Source organism: Pteropus medius, unplaced genomic scaffold (assembly GCF_902729225.1).
Source record: "Pteropus medius unplaced genomic scaffold, Ma_sr-lr_union100, whole genome shotgun sequence".
NCBI classification, from domain to species: domain Eukaryota; kingdom Metazoa; phylum Chordata; class Mammalia; order Chiroptera; family Pteropodidae; genus Pteropus; species Pteropus medius.
The window spans coordinates 411,881-432,677 of record NW_024356249.1 but is presented as its reverse complement, the minus strand read 5'-3'; the positions used below and the strand labels follow the sequence as shown (position 1 = coordinate 432,677).

General features: G+C 52.6%; 2 protein-coding genes across 2 annotated transcripts in view; one reads left to right on the top strand and one right to left on the bottom strand.

The window, feature by feature from the left end:
- Positions 1–479, bottom strand: part of FAM131B (family with sequence similarity 131 member B) — an 8,052-nt gene extending 7,573 nt beyond the window's left edge. The window contains exon 1 of the mRNA XM_039860775.1: positions 331–479. Within this exon, the coding sequence (XP_039716709.1) occupies positions 331–358 (28 nt within the window). The 5' untranslated portion in view covers positions 359–479. The remainder of the gene's footprint in view (positions 1–330) is intronic.
- A 13,774-nt stretch (positions 480–14,253) lies between these two features.
- Positions 14,254–20,797, top strand: part of ZYX (zyxin) — an 8,885-nt gene continuing 2,341 nt past the window's right edge. Inside the window, exons 1-6 of the mRNA XM_039860646.1 lie at positions 14,254–14,792; positions 15,224–15,423; positions 15,574–15,666; positions 15,764–16,300; positions 20,335–20,455; positions 20,600–20,793. Coding sequence (XP_039716580.1) covers positions 14,585–14,792; positions 15,224–15,423; positions 15,574–15,666; positions 15,764–16,300; positions 20,335–20,455; positions 20,600–20,793 — 1,353 coding nt within the window. The 5' untranslated portion in view covers positions 14,254–14,584. The remainder of the gene's footprint in view (positions 14,793–15,223; positions 15,424–15,573; positions 15,667–15,763; positions 16,301–20,334; positions 20,456–20,599; positions 20,794–20,797) is intronic.

Genomic DNA, 20,797 nt, shown 5'->3' with positions numbered 1-20,797 from the left:
AAGGCAGAGTCGAGGAGGATGGCTCGGAGGTGGAGGGCGAGGGGACGGGAGAGGAGGGGAGAGCGACGGATGAGAGAGAGGAAGCGGATGGAGAGAGGACAGAGAGGGACCGCGCCTGCGGGAGGGCGATGGAAGGGAGCGGGAGCGACACGGAGAGCGCGGCGGGAGCCGGGAGGGCGGCAGCCCCGGGGGCGCGCGAGGAGAGGCACGCAGGGAAAGTGAGGCGGCCGCGCCGGGTACCGGAGGGGCGCGGGCAGGGTGGGGGAGGGGCCGCGGACCGGACCCGGCGAGCCCAGCCCCCGCCCGCTCCCGCCCAGCCGCGGTACCCACCCACGGTCCGGGAGCCGATGCAGCCCATGGCGCGAGGCCTCCGGGGCCGGGCCCTCGCCGACGCGGGGCGCGCGCGGGGGGAGCACCGGGAGCCGCGCCGCCGCCCCAGCCGCTCTGCAGCGCCGCGGCTGTCTCCGCTCGGCTCCGCTCCCCCCGCCCCTCTCCATCCCTCCCCGCGGCAGCCGCCGTCGCCGCCGCCGCCGCCGCCGCCGCCTGGTTCCCCCGCCCCGGCTCCGCTCGCGGCCGGGGAGGGGGTGGCCCGGGGATTGGCTGCGCCCGGCGCCTCGCCCGCCCCGATGCGCCGCCGCGCTCCCCCGGGGGCCGCGCTGCCCGCGGGCCTCGCGCCACTCCCTCCACCTGCCCTTCCTCGGCCCCACGCGGGGCTCCTCGCGGGGCCCGGCTAGGTTCGCACCCGGCGGAGAGAGCCCGCCTTGGGTCTCGGGAGCTGCGCGAAGAGCCCCGGGCCCCGCTCTGGGTTCTGGTGGATTGACTTTCGGGGTCGGGGTTGGAGACACTGAGAGAGAAAGTGGGTGGGGGTGAGAATAAAGCCTGGCTGAAGGGCCTTGGCCGCCAAATCCGCAAACACTTGTTTTCTTCCTGCGGCGGCATCTGGGACACCAACGGAAACGTGATTGGATACAGCTTAGGATGCTCTGCGTTTCCTGTGCACGGTTTGTCCACCCAAACAGATCGCGAAGTCTTTGCTTAGACTTCCCTGTGCTCGGCGTTCGCTGGGAATTCGGGGGTGGCTGGGGGATGTGTGGTGCAGATAATCTAACTCCAGGCCTGACCGGGGATGGGGGAGCAGAACGAAGCTAATTCAATCCCAGGTAGAGTGAAATAAAAGTGTCAAGACCCAAGGCTGGGTAGAAGACAATTTTAAATCCAATTTAAACCCTGAGCCTTGGTCTTCTCTGACAAATGTGAGCGTGGATACCACGAAGCATTCAAGAGAGGGGAGGATTGTCCTCTGGCTGGTGGGGAGGGTCAGGTAGGTATCTCCTGGATAAGAAATTGAGAGAGAGAGAGAGCGCGCGCGCGAGCGCGCAAGCTAAGTGGCAAGGGTCAAGTGGACACTATAGTTCCAGCAGACAAGAAGTGGAATACAGAAAAGTCAGGTGAGAAACAGCAAGGAGACTCCTGTCTGAGCAGTACCTAGAAAACGCAAAGTTTGAGAGAGCAGACCTGGTTAGCACCAGCGACCAGAAGCAAACGCTAATCAGGGTCTCTTTGCTCCCCGACCTGCTTTCCTGTTCCTCTTGAGGTTGAACAGGGAGTAGGGCGTGGGCTAGAGGGTCCCTGGTTTGGGCACTAACAGGGAGAGAGACCAGGTCTAATGGATGCAACTTTGAACCTTTAGACTATGCGTGGAGAACTAAACTTTTAGGGTGATTACCACTACATTTCGTGGAATCTACATGAGATGTATGGGAAATAATCTAATGCAAATCTGGGAGATGGGATAATGGGGAGAGAACTGATCTTTTGGTCTCTGTGCATGAAGAAATTAACCAATCTACATCTATAAAACCATGAGAGAGAAGACAGAATAGTCAGCTGTAGGTCTGCTTAGATTTTAATTGTCCAGTATAATTTGTGTCAGGATCTGATACCTTCTTTTGACAGTGGAGAGAATTAGAAAGTATTTTTCCCATATCTGCGATCGTTGGTTACATAAAAGAAGGATGAGATGGTTTCTGCCCTCCTGGAATCTATGGTCTAGCTGCAAAAGAAAGAAAATGGAAAAACGGTAAAAAGGAAAGAACAAACCACCTCCATTACTACAGCAGTGCCACCTGAAGCCCCATGGTTTGAGCAGAGAAGGCACTGCCCGGAATTTTCAGGTCGGAAGTAATGGGCCAAGTGGCCATCTCTGCTCATGCCTCCCCACCTGAAATTGCTCTTCTTTTGGGGTGCTCTCTGATTCCACTATTCCCACTATTTCTCTGGTCCAAACATGGATCTAAACCCCTCCCATGATCCCCTTATCACAGGTGTATAAGACTGGATTTAACCAAATGATATAAATCAGGGTCAACAAAGGGATTCCAAGTCTTGAAGACTTAGTCCCATCCCACGTTCTGTTTTAAAGGTATTTTTTTTTTTTTGCACCAGAGAAAAGCAGATTATCATAGGCAGAGCCTTGGCCAGCTTCCTCCTTCTTGTACAGGATCCTCTTACTTCCTCATTTCGAGGCATTCTCCCAATCTCTTTGCCATCTTCTGAGCCAAGGTCAATGATTCCAGTTCTGGTGTGAGCGGGAACAACCTTTCCGGAGGACAATTTGACAGTACTGTTGAAAAAAAAAATCTTTAAAATATGCATTGATGTAGTTGTTGTTACTAAGTTGTGACACAGCTGTTCCATTTATAGAAATATTCTAAGGAACTAAAAATAGAATGTGGACAAAGATTTCAGCTGCAGCACCCATCAGAGCACTATTTACATAATAATGAAAGATGGTACACAAGCCGCATGTTCAAACCTGGGGGTTAATTAAATAAATTATGGTCTATGTCTATAATAAAATACTGCAGGGCCATTAATAATATTTTATAACTTTGTTGACAGGAAATTATTCATGATCTATTGTGACATTATAAAAAAGCAGGCTATAAGAATTACAGTATATCAGTTTTTGTTTAAAAGTCACACACATACATGTTCTTCTCCTGCCATTTGTCAGGCTTTTCATCCCAAGTAATTTATGGGTTTCCCTGAGGAATGCCTACGTCTTACGAATGCCCAGCTCCGTATTACAGTTTGTCCCTCAATGAAATCACGGTATTAACCAGTCCATTTCCAAAGTCTAGAAATACAAGGACCTGGGCAGAATGCACCCATGTGGTGCTGGCACTTCTTAACTAGTCCCCTTTGGGACACACCCCCAAGGTGAAGTTATACTTTCACCCTCTCTGTGGTTGCTGTTTCACGCTCCTAAACTCCTGTGGATAGCTCTTGGACAGAGGGAAGAAACCAAGTTCAGAGACAGTACTGTCTAAAACAGGGACCCTTGTCCCAGGATTCGTGGACAGAATCCAGAGTCCATAACCTTGGAGGGAAAACTTATACCTTCATGCTCACTAACTTGTAACTGAAATTCCCCATGCACTTATTCACTTATGCATGTAGGCAGCAAACCACAGCAATTTTAGAGGTATTGTATTGTGTCTTTATTACCTGTAAAAATCACAGACGTTTTGGTTATACAACAGTTGTTGCTGATATTTTACAATATCCTGTATATTCATCATTACTTTGAAATTATGGTAGTATTGGACTTACCTCTACATTTTCTTATTTTTATGAAGCAGATAGATTACTATGTCACAATTTTATAGTAACTGTATTTAAAATAATTGGTTGGCCTCTGTAATCCCATGCATTTTGTTCTATGCATTTAGTATTATTAAGGGTCCAGGGCACAAAAAGTTTAAGAACCCCTGGCATCTAAATACATTGTGTGTGTTGGACTGGGGGGTGTTCTTAATTCTGCAGGAGCTTAATAATCCTTTTAATAGTACCAATGTAAATGACCAAGCAAGAAGCTTAACATCCCATTTTGAAGCCTGGGCCCCCAAGAACAAGGATACATCCCTTTTACCTACAGGTCTGAAAGAGCCACACCAAAGCTTCATGCTTGCCCCCCAACAAATGGAGAGGAGGCTCTAGCACACAACAGCTTAATAAAGACGTTATTGTGCTTTAATGGGAGACCCTAGATCACAGTTAAGGGCCTATGTAAAGATCCAGCCAAGGGGAGAGGTTCAGAGCACATGAGAGCCGGGAATTCCTCAGGCAGCTGCCAGGGCCGGTGGGTGCAGAGCTCGAGCAGGGCGGTTAGGCTCACACAAAGGCGCCCAGCTCCTGTATTCCAGTAGAAAGAAGGATGGAGCAGATGCCAGGAGGTTGCACATTTGGTGTTTGATGGCGTCTATTTTCTCTGAGAAGTAGGAGGCAAGATCATCCACTCAAAGTCTGGAGATGTGGGAGATGGAGACGAAAATAATAACAAATAATATGCCAGTATCACTTTATAGCCGACAAAGGGTTTTTAGTCTCTTCTTACTACAACCCAATGAGGGAGTCACTTACCTTTGCATTGCAATCGTGGAAACCAGGGTTAGAGGCTGATTCACTTTCTTTTCCCCCAAATTACCCAGCTGGAAAAAGCAGGAGCTAGGGCTTCCAGTGGAAATGTCATCCTGGATGCTGTAAGGAAAAAGTTTAACTCATGTGTCTGTTCTTTTATGTTCCAAATATTGGAGTACTTGGTTAAGGACATTTTATTTGATACACGTTCTTTTACTCTTGCCTTTATAGAAGGTGAGACCATAAGCCGAAGAGAAGGATGAATCCATCCACATTCGTAAGTTTTGAAATGGAAAAGCAATGAGCTTCCCTCTGGGTGGCTTCCAGCCCTGCTACAGGTCTTTGGCGCTATCATAAAAGACTGATGAGGGGCGTGTCTCGATCCCTGCTTGTCAAAGTCTACGCATGGTGTCAGTCTCTGTGTCTCAGGCCAACAAGGAGGCGACTCAGGTTGCTCCCAGATTTAGTCAGCTTTGGGGCAGTTCTTTGTGCCTCACGGGAAGCAGCACTGTGTGCTTAAGGCACCAGCAGTGGGCATGTTGATACTGGACAACCTTGGGGAAAGGGCTGGACGAGATCGTTTGGCAGAGGCATACCTGGAAAGGCATACGAGTCTGGGTGGAAATCAGAAGAGTCTGGGAACAAGCAATGATGGAGGTCTGTGTTCTTTGAATGGATCAGTGAATAAGAAGACAAAGAATGGGGCTTAGGGGTTAGGCTGCTGACACATGGGGGCAGACTCAGAGCTAAGTCATGGGTGGGTGGGGCGTTGGTAGCATGTAAATTGTTTTCCCACAGAGTAGGAAGCACCACAGAACCTGTGCGGGTGGTCTGAGCTCTCTTCCCCACCCCCACCTTCAGCTGGGGAGTTATCAATAAATGAAGTTCCTGGCCATCGTGCCGAGGCAGAGCCTTTCCCGTGCAGAGCAAGCTTGCGGAAGGAAGGACATCCCAGAGCATCTAGTTATACAGGAAGACCTGTTCCACAGCAGTGTTGGTGGTGGGGACCAAAAGGCATCATTTGACCAGTCTCTGATCTGTTGGACACTGTGGAAGACAAAACCTTTTAAACCGGCATAGGGCATTGGTTGTATGAATTTCAGATGAAGTTTGAAAGCTTTGTAGAATACTAGGGATCTAAGGTGAGCTCATTTCAATGCATAGTGAAAGGAGGAAGCCTGAAGAGATGGGCAATGGTGGTGAACTCATCCTCCCCCACCCCCCTACCCCCCACTCCACCGCTTGGTGTGGTCCCTGGAGACAGGTCTCCACATCTCCATGCAGAGGCAAAGCCTCCTGATGATGAGCAGGTTGGCATCACTGAATCCACATTTTGTAGGATCCTGTGGCTCCATTCAGCACAGGAGATTGCCCAAACAAATGTTTTCCTGGTGACTCTAATAAAGTCTATTGTTTAGATTATTAAGGGAATGTATCTGCGTTGTCTTTGCTTTGAGGAGCAGGTCCGTGGGAAAGCCTGGAAGAGAATCACTTCAGATTTGAAGGTTCCATCCAAACATTCTGATGAGAAAGGCCAAGCCAGGGTTTCTGGGCTAATGGGATCCTACATTCTTCTCAGAGAAGGGGAAGGTTGTTTCCAGAGGGCCTGGAACAATGTCTTAGTCAGGGCCCAAAGCATACTGTGGGCCTTGGGGTGCCAACATCATGTCCAGGTCACAGGCTGCAGGCAGGATGCCAGGACCAAAGAAGCAGGCCTGAGCGACCATGAGTCAGAGGCCAGGTAGGCAATGAAAACGGAGTTCATCAATCCAGAGAGCTGGAGCAGATGGCCTCTTTGGCGGTCAGGAGAGTTCTCAGCATTCACAAATCCGAGAGCCACCGATGAAGAAAGGGAAGAATCAAGTAGGTAACAACTGGCAGTGGCTTCTTTCAGCCTCAGTGACCCTCTCTGCCAATTTTATACTCCTCCCTCCCGGAGGGCCAGTGAGAACCTGGAATTAGAAGGCTTGTTTCTGAGAATCCCAGGCAGCTGCCTGGCTAGTGTTTATGAACTCAGGGTAGAGCAGCAGCTGATGTCTCATCATGCCTCCGGAGCTTTCTTACTGCCCCTGCTGAGACCCCTTTGCCCGGCCTTTATGCCCAGCTCCTCCAGGAGAGAGAGCCCACCTTGTGCTTACAAGGTCCTGCCACTGAATCGCAGCCTGGTGCCTGACGTTCCATTACTCCCTGCCAGACTCCTCTGTCACCTGGTGACAGCTGACAGCCCACTTCTCGACCCCCCATTCTAGGTTCCCCATCCCTAGCTTTGGGATATCCTGCAACCTCAGCTGGGATTCTTCTTGCAGATGCCGTCTTGGATGAGGATCTCTTTTTGCTGCGATCTAACACCCTGGGCCTTTTTCTCTTTTCCCGCGATTGGTCCTGATCCTAAATAGTGTTTAATGCATAATGGGTCATGTTGCTCCAGGTCTCAGCCCTTCCCAGTCTGCCATCTTTAAGCAGGCTGACCAAGTCCAGAGGGGGCAGCAGAGGCATTTTCCTGACAATGAAATAGCAGAGGATCTACAGGGCACTAAGTACAGATCATTGAGTGTTAGAACTGGAGGAAAATTTAGAAATCAAGTCCATTGCTATACTTTCATGGAAAAAGAAACATTCATCTCAGAGTTCTACAGTCACACAGCTAGTAAGTGGCTGACCTGCAACCAAAATGCATGTCTTCTGATTCATTTCTAATATTCTTTTCCCTATTCTATGATGTCTCCCTAAATCTATGCTGGATTATTTTTCTGATTTTTTATTATAATACTAAATACCGTTGAAACATGCTCAGTCCCCATACTCCTTTTGTACATAGAGATGGATCAGCATCTTTGGATAAAATGAGGTTAAAAGGACATTATTCTAAGAGGGTAGATTTAATGTTTAATGTTCTTACCACAATAAAATGAAAAAGAAAACATTATCCTAACTTCAGAGTTCCAAAGATAACTGTTCTCTTGTTCTTTGTGTTTGAGAACGGGTGTGTAATCCTGTATATATTCAGGTCATTGTTTGGTTAAGTTTTTTTTCACCGTGATAAGCTGAAAAAAGCTTTTACTCTTCTGGGTGGTGGTGAGCATTGGGTCCACTTGAAGGCTGTTTGCTCACTGAGTCACATGATTGTCCCGCGAGTGGGCAGTGGATCCACCCAGGTGGAGAAGTCCAAAAGAGACTGGAAACTTTGAACTCCAAATGGTACATATGCGTTGCTATCAAGCAATATGCACCATTTTAGAAACATTTTTAAATGCAAATGAGCAAAAATTCAGATACATACAATGAGGTGGCCAGAGGCACCGGAGTTAAATTTTATTACTGTTAGTGGAAAGCTATTGAGGGAGGGGGTGCAAGCAATTTCTGCATTCTAAGGTGGGAGCTGGACTTTACCACCTGATCTTTTAAAATATTGGCTACCTGCCGAAATGACAGTATTTTGGATATTGTGGATTAAAGTATATTATTAAAATTAATGGCACCTGTTTCTTTTTAAATTACATATATGGCTTACGTCTTATTTCTATTGGTCACTATTGGTTCCGACTATCATTGTGGGGATAGCGGTCAAGGTCAAGCAAAGCCATGGGAAGAGAGAAGTTCAAGGAACGGAGAGGTAGGGGCAAGGAAGGATCGTCTATGTGGTATTGAAATCACCAAGAGTTAATAGCAAAATTGTTTGGAAGAGAGTACCAGGGAGCTAAGACGTTACCGTGTTCGAGAAATGAAGATGAATGACTTAGGGCAATACCAGGCTTGCATCTACCTCTCAGACACCCCGGCCATGCCTGCCTTCCCTCGTGCTTGCATGTGAGGATGGCCATGCTCACAGCCATCACAAGGCTTTGCATATGCTGCTCCCTCTGCAGGGAATGCTTCCCCCATCCCACTTTGCCTAGATAACAGCCTACTTATCTTTCAGATCTCAGCTGGGACACTCAGTCCCCTCCTTGACCTTCTCAGCCAGGTCCCTTTCCAATTATGCATTCCATCACATGTGTCGTGTATCTTTATCCTGAGGTCCTTGTAACAGACAGAGTCTTGCATTTGTTTGTGATTATTTGATTAATATTTATCTCCCCTAGTAGACTCCCCAAGGTCATGGACCCTCATGAGGGCTGGAATCATGTCTGTTTTTGTTCAATATTATATCCCCAGCACCTAACAAAGTGTCCTGCACGTAGCAGGTGCTCAATAAATACTTAGTGAATAAACGAATGATTCAAGCTGATCCCAAAGCCCTTAAGCTTTACCAAACACAGGGCCTCCCTTGATCTCGTACGAGATTTCAAGGGTTCTGGAACTCAGTGGCACTCAGTCAATGCCTACAACGCTCTAGCCGTGTGTGGCAGGCACTGTGCTGGGCCTTCTGTGCTCTGCTACTATGGAGCACACACTAATAACTTTGCTGGAGCCGGTTAGGCCTCTCTGTGGCAGAAATGTCTTCCGGTAGCATCTCTCACCTGGGCACAAAGGCCTGTCTCCAGCATGTGGAGAAGTCTAAGAAGGAAGACATTTGCTGTTCTGAGGGGACCACCTTCTTCTCCTTTCCTGAGACTGGGTGTCCATTTGCCGTATTTCTTTGCGTCACCGGATGGCTGGTGAATGACGACAAACCAAGTGGCGGGAAGGACGGCCTAAGGGAGCTTGAGCAACCTGAGGGTTTGCTCAGGAGCACCCACTTCCTGTGTCAGGTGGGCCTGGTGGGTTTCTTCATAGCAAGCCCACCTTGTTAAAGGGAGGGGAGCTGGTGGGAGCCACTAGAGAATCGTAAGTACTTCTCATCTCAAACGGCTAGATTATTCCATCTTTAACCTCCACTGCCTGAAATGTTTACTTCCTCTAGTGACTTACTCGGCTATTTTCGGTACAAACACTTGAACTTCTAGCTAGGCTCTCTCTGATTTTGGCTTCTCCTGACTTCAGGGAGAAGAAAGGCAAAAGGCGGCAGATGCTCTACTAGCGGCTACCTTGGTGCCAGCAACCTGCCTGTGCTGCTGTCGGTGGCCTGGGCGTCTTTTCCTGTCTGCCCTTCCCTGATCCCTCGGCTGCTGACTCTCTGCCATCTGACCATCTGCCTTGCTCTTGCACCCTGTGGCCACCACACATTGCTGCCTTGCTGACGTTTTTGGTGCCTTTGGGTGCCCATCTGGCTCAGACCTTGAGAGGTATGGACCCCCTGCTTCTCTGACCTCTGCTCCCTAGGTGTCCTGTGCAGGCTCTGCTCATTGCTGCCTGGACCAGGTAGGACAATAATACGAGGTCTAAATGAAGAGAAGGCCGCCCAGCTATTGTAATCCATGTAGCCACACCAAGCAAGAACTATTATGCGAGTGAAACTTGTTTGTTCTAATTGTTACACTTACTTTATTATACTAAAATACTCTAAAATACTTACTCAAGTGTTTTTTCCTCTGTGGGGGGGAGTTGTTTTTTCTTTTTTATGGTGACATTGGTTAATGAAATTCAGTAAGTTTCATCTGTACACTTTAACAGTAAGGCATATATATATTTACACTGTGTGTTCACCTCCCATAGTTAGATTTCTTTCTGTCACCACATATCCGACACCCTTTACCGCATCTACCTCCCCCGTCCCTCCACCCCCTACCCTCTGGTAACCACTAGTCTATAGTCCATGTCCATGAGTCTCTGTTTGTTTGTCCTGTTCGTTTGTTGCTTTTAGGTTTATATCCCACACATAAGTGATATCATGTGATTTCCAACTTTTTCTGTCTGGCTTCTTTCGCTTAGCATGATTATCTCGAGGTCCATCCGTGTTGTCACAAATGGCAGTATTTCATCTTTTCTTATGGCTGAGTGATATTCCATTGTATGTATGTACCAGAGCTTCTTCAGCCAATCATCTATCGTAGGACACTTCGGTTGCTTCCATGTCCTGGCCACCGTGAATAATGCTGCTATGAACGTCGGTGTGCAAATATCTTTTTGGATATGAGTTTTCAAGTTTTGGAGGTAAATACCCAGTAGAGGGATTGCTGGATCATATGGTAGGTCAATTAGTTTTTTGAGGAACCGCCATACTGTTTTCCATAATGGCTGCACCAATCTGCAGTTGGGAGGAGTTTCTTAAAGGCAAGAGCTGGGTTCACTTATCTTCATATCCAGAATGCCTAGAATATAAAAATTACTGGTAAATATTGGTTGAATTGAGGTTGGGATGAGAAAAGTGCACAGAGGATGATATTCTGGTGTCAGCCCACTGGGCTGGCCCAGCAAGAAAGGAGGAAAAGGGGGCATGTGGGGTCGTGGATCCCTCTCTTGCGTAGGAGGGCGGGCCTCTGGAGCAGAGCAGGAAGCTGTTCCTCGCTTTGCGACAAAGATCCCTGGGCCTTGCTGGACACTTCGCCTTCCCCTCACCCCATTCCCATCCAACTTGTCCTTTGTGTCTGCAGTCCCACAAGTGACATAGTCTTTGGTCCTGACAAGCAAATGCCAGAGGGGAGTAAATTTGGGAGAAAGTGGAAAAGCCGCAGAGCATGTGCACCCCGTACTCAGTGCAATAAAACACTCTGATAAAAGGAAAAAGAGATAATGGCTCTCATTTTTCTTTCTTTTCATCTTTTAAAATTATAAAAGTAATACAGGTTCACGGATTAAAAAAACAACTGTTATAAAAGCTTTCTGCCTTCCCTAAATTCTACACCCTCACACCAACCACGGCTCACCCTTCTTGAAGAAACCTTCTAGAAAAGTTTTATTATACAAAACATCTCTATCCTCGACCCTCAACCCTTGACCCTCAACCTCTCCCTCTATCTTCTCCATCTCTTTCGCCAGTCACATGCCAATGTAACTACGGATAGAGACAGACAAAATTTGATGGTGCCATGTGAAGGTAGAAGAAAAATGGTGGCCAGACTTAAAGTGGAGGATGGAGCTGGAGGCTGACCTGAAGAGGCTGTTGATGTACCGGGCTGGGCCGCCTGAACGGAAGATGTGATGGACCGTAAGGATGAATGCAAGGAGCAGAGGCGTCTTCAAATAAAATATTTATGTTGCAAAATATTTTGCAGTTTTGGAGGTGAAAAATGCAACATCTAGCCTTATTTTCCTTCACCGAAAAATGGGATGATAACGTACATCCTTCACAGGTTTATTGTGAGGATTAAATGGGAGTTTTACATTTAAAGTGTTTAGTATTGTGTCTAGCCTCATGTGCTAAGCTTTATCTAAGTGTGTGCTATTATTACTGTGATGCTGGTGTTGCTATGGTGGTTGTCCTCCTTGGCACCTGGCAGCCAGCATACAGAAAGAATCTCGTGATAGTATCTCCCTTTTTCATTTCAGAATTCATTTTTTGATACTGTCCTTGTTCATTTCTTTTTTTTTATTTTTCCCTTGACTGCTTCTAACTTCTTACTTCAGGTTATGTGCCCTTGAAAACTTTCCGGTACCTGGTGGACATAGATCCTTGGGGGTGTGTAGAGATGTTTTAGATAGCAAAGGTCCCTGCCCATTTTTTTTACTTCCTCTCCCTTGCTGGCCCCGAGCTGTTGGAAACAATTAAGTGGGAACATTTCCGTACTTGGCTACCTTTTACACATACTACCAGAGGAGATCAATTAGAATTACTTAGGAAAAATACCTAAGAATTATTACGGCCGCTCCTGTTCATCGTGTGCATTTTAACGGCAATGAGCCGCAGCGCCACTCGAGACAGCCTGGCCTAACGAACCTGTCCTTCTGGGGTCCCCGGTGTGTTTTTCAGAATGCTGGCTGAAAACTCTTAGTTTTAATATTCTGCATCCCAAAGGGTCTTAGTTGTCAGTGAAACTAAGCCTGCCTACGCACTCTTCTATTCTTGATTTATAAATAGGTTCAGCCGCTTAACAATTAAACATACTATATTTTGCACATGCACGCTCTTAATGAGACATTTAGATTGTAGATGGCTTTTCCTTTTGTGACACTATCTGGAAATTGTCTTCCTGACTTTTTCCCCCAAGTGGGTATATTTTGAAGGACTGGCAATGAGACTTTTTTGGGGGAGGAGGGTCTGTAAAGCCCAAGACACAATTTCCAATATGCACAGGAAATCCAGTATCAAATTTCTAGAAGATCTTCATGCAGACAGGCCCAGGACTCGCTTCTACCTGTCAGAGAATGTCTGCACGACATGCTTTATATCATGCATGGCCACACCTGCTTGTGGCTGTGAGAAACAGCCATGACAAAGACAACCAGACACCAGAGGAAAGAAAGATCGGTGAGGTCTGAGATGAACATGTAGTATTAGGCATAATTAAGTATTTGGTGAGGTTGAAGGAAACAGCAGGCTTTGCATACCCCAGGCCCATGAGGGATCTGCTTGACAATCTTGAAGGGGACTTATGGGGAAATAGGCCTTAGGTTAACCTGTCAGAATTTCCATTCTGGGCAGAACTTGGACTTGAATAATAATACCAAGTATTATATAGCACTTTTAGATATGGAATTTCATTTATTTCTCCATATAATTAAATAAGGTAGGTGGATTAAATATCCTCACTCTTTTATGCACAGAGAAAGTAGAGAGAATGAAGAAACTTGTCACTTAGTTTGGTCACTCAAGTTAGCCTCTGTACCGTAACTTCACCTTGCTCTCTCGTCTCCAGGGTAGCTTCACCTGACACCAGGATGTAGGGGAATGAGCTCTGACATTGGAGCCCTCAAGACATCCAGTTCTAGCTTTGACCTTGTGGCTAACCCGGTATGACCCTGGGCTCCTCTCTTAAGCTCCCAGCCTGTTTACTCATGGTGAGTCTGCTTATCTCAAAAACGTAGGACAGATGCTCCTGACTTGGAGGGTCAGGGACTGGAAATAGTAGGGCAGCGCCTGAGGGTGACATATTAGACTTACAGACCGAAAGGTCATATGACTCCACAGTCTGTACGTAGTGAGTGTGAAAGAATTCAGGATGCAATTTGGTAAGTTCCCATGTTCAATTAAGAAAATAAAAAAGAATGAGGTCTGTCCCTTTCGCATAGCCTGGGGCCTGGTCCAAGGCTGAGGAATCCAGGCCGACCAGTGGGGGGCTCCACTGAGTGCAGTCTCCGAATCCCCCGAGGGCCGCCCGCCGTTCAAAGGCTCCTTGAGGTATGGGCTCACCAGAGGCACTGAAGAACTGTCGCAGACGTGTCGCCCGCGTCCACGCTCGTCCTCCCTGGCCCCCAAGTCAGCCGGCCGCTCTCGCTTCCGCCCTGCCCGCTACCCCTATTCTTAACTTATCCGCAGGCGGCGGAGCGGGTGATACGAATTCCTAGAAGCCCAAAGAGGCTGCCCAGAATTTGAGGTTAGGATCCCCCACGAACCCTTGAGATTTGAGCTCACACACCCCATCCAGGTCACGGAAGGGCCCAGGGGGGCTTGGGCAGGGAGAACGCCCGCTCACCATCCCGGTCCCCGCTGGAGCTCAGTTCCATCCCAGCCCTGCCAGTCCGGGGCGACCCGGAGGGGATTTGGGGGCGTGGGGCTGGCGGCTGGGTGGGGAGGTGGAGCAGCAGCTGGAGGAGGCGGGGGCAGGTAACGGCAGGCCCGGAGAGGAGGGGGCTGGGCCGGGGCGGAGGCTCAGAGGAGACGCTTCAGCACCTCAGGGGCACCCGCCCGACCTCCTCCGGCTTAGCCCGGAGTGGGGACCGTGAGTCAGATCTCGGGCACCCCCGGCTCGGGCGTGGAGAGGGGCAAGTCAGGAAATGACATCAGAGGCCTGTGCTCGGGGAGGGGTGGTCCGCGCCGGGCCGGGGCGGCGGCGGCGGGGGCGGGGGCGGGAGGACCTTGGCGGAGCCTTCGGCCCCGGGGCAGGACCTGGGCCCCTTCCTGGGGGAGTTTCCTGCCGCGTCCGCCCTCCCCGCCTCTCCCCGCCCCCTCTCGGGGCCGCTCCTTGTATGGTCTCGGCGCCGCGCTCTCCCCGCCCCCTCCCGCCTCCCTCTGCCCTTCGTCCCTCTCCCGCCCGGCTGTAGGCGGCTCGGGACCGGGACGCAGAGTCCGTGGACCCGGTGCCCAGGCGGCCACCCGAGACGCGGCGCGCAAGCTCCGGCCAGCGGTGAGGCGCGGGGAGCCGCCCACCCGGAGGGGACGCGGGGGGACGAGCCCGCGGGGGGTCCTCCGCCCGGCGCGGCGCCGCGTCACCCCGCCACCCGCCCCCAGCAGCCCGGCCTGGCCATGGCGGCCCCCCGCCCGTCTCCCGCGATCTCCGTCTCGGTCTCGGCTCCGGCTTTTTACGCCCCGCAGAAGAAGTTCGGCCCGGTAGTGGCCCCAAAGCCCAAAGTGAATCCTTTCCGGCCCGGGGACAGCGAGGCTCTCCCGGCCGCCGGGGCCCAGCGCGCACAGATGGGCCGGGTGGGCGAGATCCCCCCGCCGCCCCCGGAAGGTATGCCGGCCGGGCTGGGGGGCCGAACCCCGGCGGGCGCCGGGCTGGGGGCACTGGTTTCGGGAACCTGGAGAGGTTGCAGCGGAGGGGGCTGGGCGCAGCCACCCTGTCCCGAGCAGATGTTCTTACCTCATCGTGGAGCTCGTGGCTGGGAGCCAGGGCTCCTGGGACCGGTCCAAGTCCCTCGCCTGGGGGGTGGGAGGCGGGAATGTGGGGCATGAATCTTCCCCTGCGGGTCTGTTTTCCAAAATGTAACGGGAGCTGCACCACTCCTGCGCCGAGCCCTCGGCCGGTCCTGACCCAGTGCTCGCCCTGGACCCCCGAGAGCGTTCTTGGGGGTTGGGGGTTAGCGCCGTAGAAGGAGGGGAACTTGGGGAAGGGGTAGAGGGTCTCCTGCTGACTGACTGCCCTCTTTCTCCTGTCTACCCCAGACCTGCCCTTACCGCCCCCGCCCCTCCTCGGGGATGGCGACGAAGCGGAGGGCTCCCTGGGAGGTGCCTTCCCACCTCCTCCTCCCCCGATCGAGGAGCCATTTCCCCCTGCACCTCTGGAGGAGGAGATCTTTCCTTCCCCGCCGCCTCCGCTGGAGGAGGAGGGAGGGTCTGAGGCCCCCGTCCCGCTCCCACCACAGGTATGGGGGCTGGGAGGGGCAGCTACCCAGGGACTCCCCCAAGGGAAAGAGAGGAGGGTCCTAGCCTCCGACCTCCTCTGCACCTCTGCCTTGGTGGGGTGGGGTGGGACTGGAGGACTGGGATGGGCGCGCTGACCCCAGACCCTCTAGCCCAGGGAGAAGGTGAGCAGTATTGATCTGGAGATAGACTCGTTGTCGTCACTGCTGGATGACATGACCAAGAATGATCCCTTCAAAGCCCGGGTAAGGGGCAGGAGAGGAGGAGCGTTCTGGGGACAGCACTGGGGAGGCTGGCACCCTCCTACAAATGCACTCTTCTCCCCTCTGCCTCCTCTTGCAGGTGTCATCTGGATACGTACCCCCACCCGTCTCCACTCCGTTCATTTCCAAGACCAGTACTAAGCCTGCAGCTGGGGGCGCAGCACCACTGCCTCCTTGGAAGACCCCTTCCAGCTCCAAGCCTGTGCCCCCAGCTCAGGCTCAGCCTCCCAGCCAGGCACAGTTCCATGTGCAGCCCCAGCCCCAGGCCCAGGCCCAGGCCCAGGCCAAGCCTCAGGTCCAGCTCCATGTCCAGCCCCAGCCTCAGCCTGTGCCTTTGGCGAACAGTCAGCCTCGAGGTCCCCCAACCCCATCTCCAGCCCCTAAGTTTTCTCCAGTGACTCCCAAGTTTACTCCTGTGGCTTCCAAGTTCAGCCCTGGAGCCCCAGGTGGACCTGGGTCACAGCCCAATCAAAAGTTAGGGCCCCCTCAAGCTCCTTCTTCCACTGGCGCAGGCTCCCCTCAGCCCCCCAGCTTCACCTACGCTCAGCAGAGGGAGAAGCCCCGAGTGCAGGAGAAGCAGCACCCAGTGCCCCCGCCGGCTCAAAACCAAAACCAGGTGAGGGAGGGTGGGAGGACTGGGCTGAGATCGGGGGGCTGGGGACAGGGAGGCAAGTGGGAGCCAGAGAAAGGGCAAAGATGAGTGAAGGCTTGGACCTGTAAGACAGTGGCCAGCCGCAGCTCCTCTGGAGGAGGGCCTGGCAGAGCGTGGGCGTGCAGGCTCTGAATTAGGAGGAGGGTTCGTGGACCTTCTCTTGCACTTTGCCCCAGAATGTTAAAGGTAAGGGATGAGCTCATCACCAGTCCAATTTCGGTTCTTCCCCCTTCTTGGTTTCTTGTTGTAACTTCTCTGCTCTTCTGAGGGCTCTCACTGCCCAAGGGCTCAGCTGGTGATAAGAGTCCTGCACTGATAAACACTGGCTGAGCCAGGCACTGTGTTCTGTGCTCTGGACGGAAGAGATCTCAAAGGAGGTTAAGCCTGAGGGAGTCAGGAGGACCTGGGATAGAATTCCCGGCTTCCCATCTCACAAGACCCTAGAGTGAGGTGAACTTTGAGCCTCAGTTTCCCCATCTTTAACAGTATCCCCCCCGTACAGTGGTGGTGAAGATGAAGTGAGCTAACGATGCATAGAAAGTGCTGGGGTTTTATCTAGCACGAGAACGCTCAGAGTAGAAAAGTTATCGTTCCTGCCTGACCCTGCCTTCTAGTTCAGGAGACGCGAGCTTCCGAGTTGAAGGGACCCTGTCGGTCATCTAGTCTAAGCAGCCCAGCGTAAACTGGCAGTAGGAATGTCTGTCCCTGTGTGCGCAGGCACGGGGCAGCAGGAGACGTCAGGTGCCAGTGAGTTGTGCACAGGCCCGTGTTGTAGGAACGCCGAGCAGGGCATCAGCACGGGGCTGGCGATTGAGGAAAGGAAGACGTCATGGTGCTCTGGTGGGCTCTGAAGAATGGTGGGACTTAAGACTCCAGAGAGGAGAGGGAAGGGCTTTGGGGTGGGAATCGCATGAGCAAAACAGCAGGGTGTTTGAAGACTCAAAGTAGAATGTTCCTCTGGGACCTTAGCTACAGAGAGGTCGGTGGAGGCTTAAGGGAGGAGGAAGCTCCCTCACCGAGGGAGCCTGTGAGTTCTGGCAAGTCCTTCATGGTTTTTGAGTAGGTGTGCGTGGCTGGGTCAGAGGCCTGGGGACGGCCATGCTTTTGAAAGCTTTTGGGACGTGTTTCCAGCAGAGGTGTGGACTACAGGTAGGAGGTGTTGGGCAGTAACGTGTGGGGATTCTCTCCTGGGCCCAGATAAAAGCAGAGGAAGTGCCTCCGGGACCTGGTCGGAACCTGGTGGCTGACAAGCAGTCGGAAGAGGCGGGGGAAGGGTGGAAAAGGCCCGCGTGTGTCGGAGAATCACAGGGTTGCTGACAAAACGGAGAAGTCCAGAAAGGGAAATGGTTTAGACGGGAAGAGGAGGGGTCCGGCTATCAGCCTGTTGAGCAACAGGCTCCACGGGGACTTTGCTTCAGCTGGAGCTGTCAATCATTAGAAATGGAGGAATGGGTTTCAGGAGAGGGCCCCGGACTCAGGTTGTCGTGCGTGGTGATACTGGCGCCTCTGGGGCTGAGAGGCGGCCCCGGGGGTGGCTTATACAGGAGGAGCCCAGGGCCTGGGAGGGAGCGTGGGTGGCGCTCATGTCCACCCGGTGGGAGAGGGAACGATGGCGGGAGCAGGAGTGTCGTACAGTGGGGTGGACTCTTGAGGCGAGAACGTGATGGCTGAGGAGCTCGTCAGTGGGGGCTTGAGGAGGGTGAGGACCAAAATAAGGCCAAAGGTTTGACCGTTGGCAAGTCATCGATGGCTGTGAGGTGGTCCATCTGTGCCCTGTGGTGGGCACAGCGAAAGGAGCTGAGGACTGAATGGAGTTGCCAGAGTGGCCCGCTCGCAGAGGTTGGCAGGGAGGTGGACTGGGGGAAGGACCGTGTGTGTCTGTGTGCGTGTGGTTTTTTCACGTTGGGAGGAGGGCTCAGGCGTGAGTGTGAACCAGGAGGAAGAAGCGGGTGGAGGATGGGTTAGGGAGACCTGCTGGGCTGGAGCCCTGGAGGAGAGGTAGTGACGCCTCCCCCCGCCCCTGTCCTCCGTGGCGTTCCCAGAGAGCGAGGACAGCGTCACTACGATGTTTTCGGTAGAGAGGAGGAACTATGGGGGAGCTCGAGCTGGCTGGCTTCCATCTTCTCAGTCATGTAGGAGGTGAGGTCATCCGTGAGAGCAAGCGAGGGGTGAAGCTGTTGGGGCTCAAGGCGACGGAAAGGGTCGGAACAGCTGCTGTGGGGAAGGCGACCGGGGACCCGCAGGAGCCAGAAACCAGACAGCCAGGCGGGACTGGAGGGCCAGGAGGGCAGAGGAGGGCCCTGCAGTGTTGAACTCAGCTGCAGCAGAAACAACAGGAAGCGGGCCGTGGCGTGCCCCGGGGTTGAGACTGGACCAGATAAGCAATCCGTGGACGAGGGTGGGAGATCCTTGTAGACATAGATGAACAAGGAAGTCCTTGAGTCAGGAAATTGCAGGGAAAAAGCAGGGAGGGTCCAGGGGCCTTTCAGCCTTTCTGAGACAGAAATTGGAAGAGTTGAGTCTGGTTTGGAGAGTCCAGAAGTCTATGCCATGGTCCCAAAAAAAGGAGATGACAAAGAGAACTGCTGACTCTCTCAGGTTCAGGTGACCCATGGTGGTGCAGAAGGTACCTGCCTGCCTGAATGGAAGGGATGTTTGAGCCATTGAGTTGAGGCATGTGAGAGGTCTCTACAGGTGATTACACAGGCATTATTCTGAGCACGCTTCGATGCGGTATTGGAAAAGAAATGTGAGAGCTGTACACGTCCCCTAAAGAGGCGTGGCTAAAGAAGCACCTTGAACTACTGTACCTATTAAATGATTCCGAATGCAGAACAGGCGCTTAAAATGGAAGTGCTTTACAGAAGGCTTAAAAAAGCGCTTGAGTCCCCTTCCTCTGTCCCCAAGATGCCAGGAAGGGAAGATTGGGAGAGGAAAAGGTGAAGCTTCCATTGCAGAAGCTGGCCTCACAGGGGACATAGTTAAGGGCAGGAGGTGGCAGGAATCTACATGGAAAACCACCAAGAGCTGGGACTTCTGTGTGCGTCTGCTTCTCGGGGTGGATGCAGCTCTGGATGCAGATGGGGTGAGGGTGGTGGGGCCCGGGCCCAAGGCAGGTGGCTGTGGGAGCGGGTAGCTAGGAGACTGGAGTTCTAAGCATTATGGGAACAAAGGTGTGGGCAGGCAGGACGTTCAGTGGCCACAGCCCTGGGTGGACTTATCCAGTTGTGAAGAAGCCCGACCAGTGTTCCTGGTGGAGCACCTCGCGGCGATGCTGACAGGTCAGACAGCAGCTGTGTCGCCTCCTCCAGGCACCTCGAGGTTGTGCAGTGCCCTCCCCTTAGCCTACCCCATCTCCAGCTCTCTCAGGATGCCCTAAACGGGAGGGATGAGCTGGCTTAGGACAGGCCCTTCTCTGAGACCGACTGGGGAGGAAGTGGGGTCAGGTTGTCCAGGACCCCCTCCCTCAGGAGGGCCCCCAGGACCTCTGTGGTGGGGCTGGGAGCTGGGCTGCTGCGACAGCTCTGAGGGTTTAACCTGTGCTTCCCGCCTGTGTTGCATCCTCACGCTGACAGGGCTGCTCAGCAGCAGGCGGGCCGGGTAGGTGTGTGCGCCTGGGTACGCACGCCGTCGCGTGCCGACCTTGTCCGTGGGGGGCCATGTCCGAGCATGCTCTGTGGAGTTGATGCGTGGCCTGGTGTGTTCGGTGCTTCAGTGACCTGAGCTGCTGTGTGCGTGGCCTCTGTCCGCTTAGTCGTTCTGGCCTGTCTGTGGCTGCCCGGGGGTGTTTGGGCAAAGCGGGTGGAAGGGTCACCCCTTCCCCTGATTTGTGTGGTGCTGGGATTGGGGAGGGAGAATGAGGAGCCTTCAGGGTCAAACCTGAGCATCTGGGAAATGGGAGGGGAGTTAGTCCAACTTAGAAGAAGGCGGATAAGCTGGCTGGGGACCGCCCTTGGAGGGGGCGACCCTTGAGTTTGAAGAAACTGTTGGGGTTTCAGGTGCGCTCCCCGGGGGGCCCAGGACCTCTGACTCTGAAAGAGGTGGAGGAGCTGGAGCACCTGACCCAGCAGCTGATGCAGGACATGGAACATCCTCAGAGGCAGAACGTGGCCGTCAGCGGTGAGCCCGCCGCCCGCTAGGACGCGTCCCCTCCGTCACTGTGTTGGCCGGTGCCTGTGGCTGCTCCCCCTGTCCAAGCCAGCTGATCCCTTACAAGTTTACGCCCTTCCTCCTATTTATTTCTATCTTCTCTGGCCTTCCCAGAGTCCTGCGGCCGGTGTCACCAGCCCCTGGCACGTGCGCAGCCCGCGGTTCGCGCTCTGGGGCAGCTGTTCCACATCACCTGCTTCACCTGCCACCAGTGTGAGCAGCAGCTGCAAGGACAGCAGTTCTACAGCCTGGAGGGGGCGCCATACTGCGAGGGCTGCTATACTGTGAGTCGGGGTTGGGGCTCACGGGCTC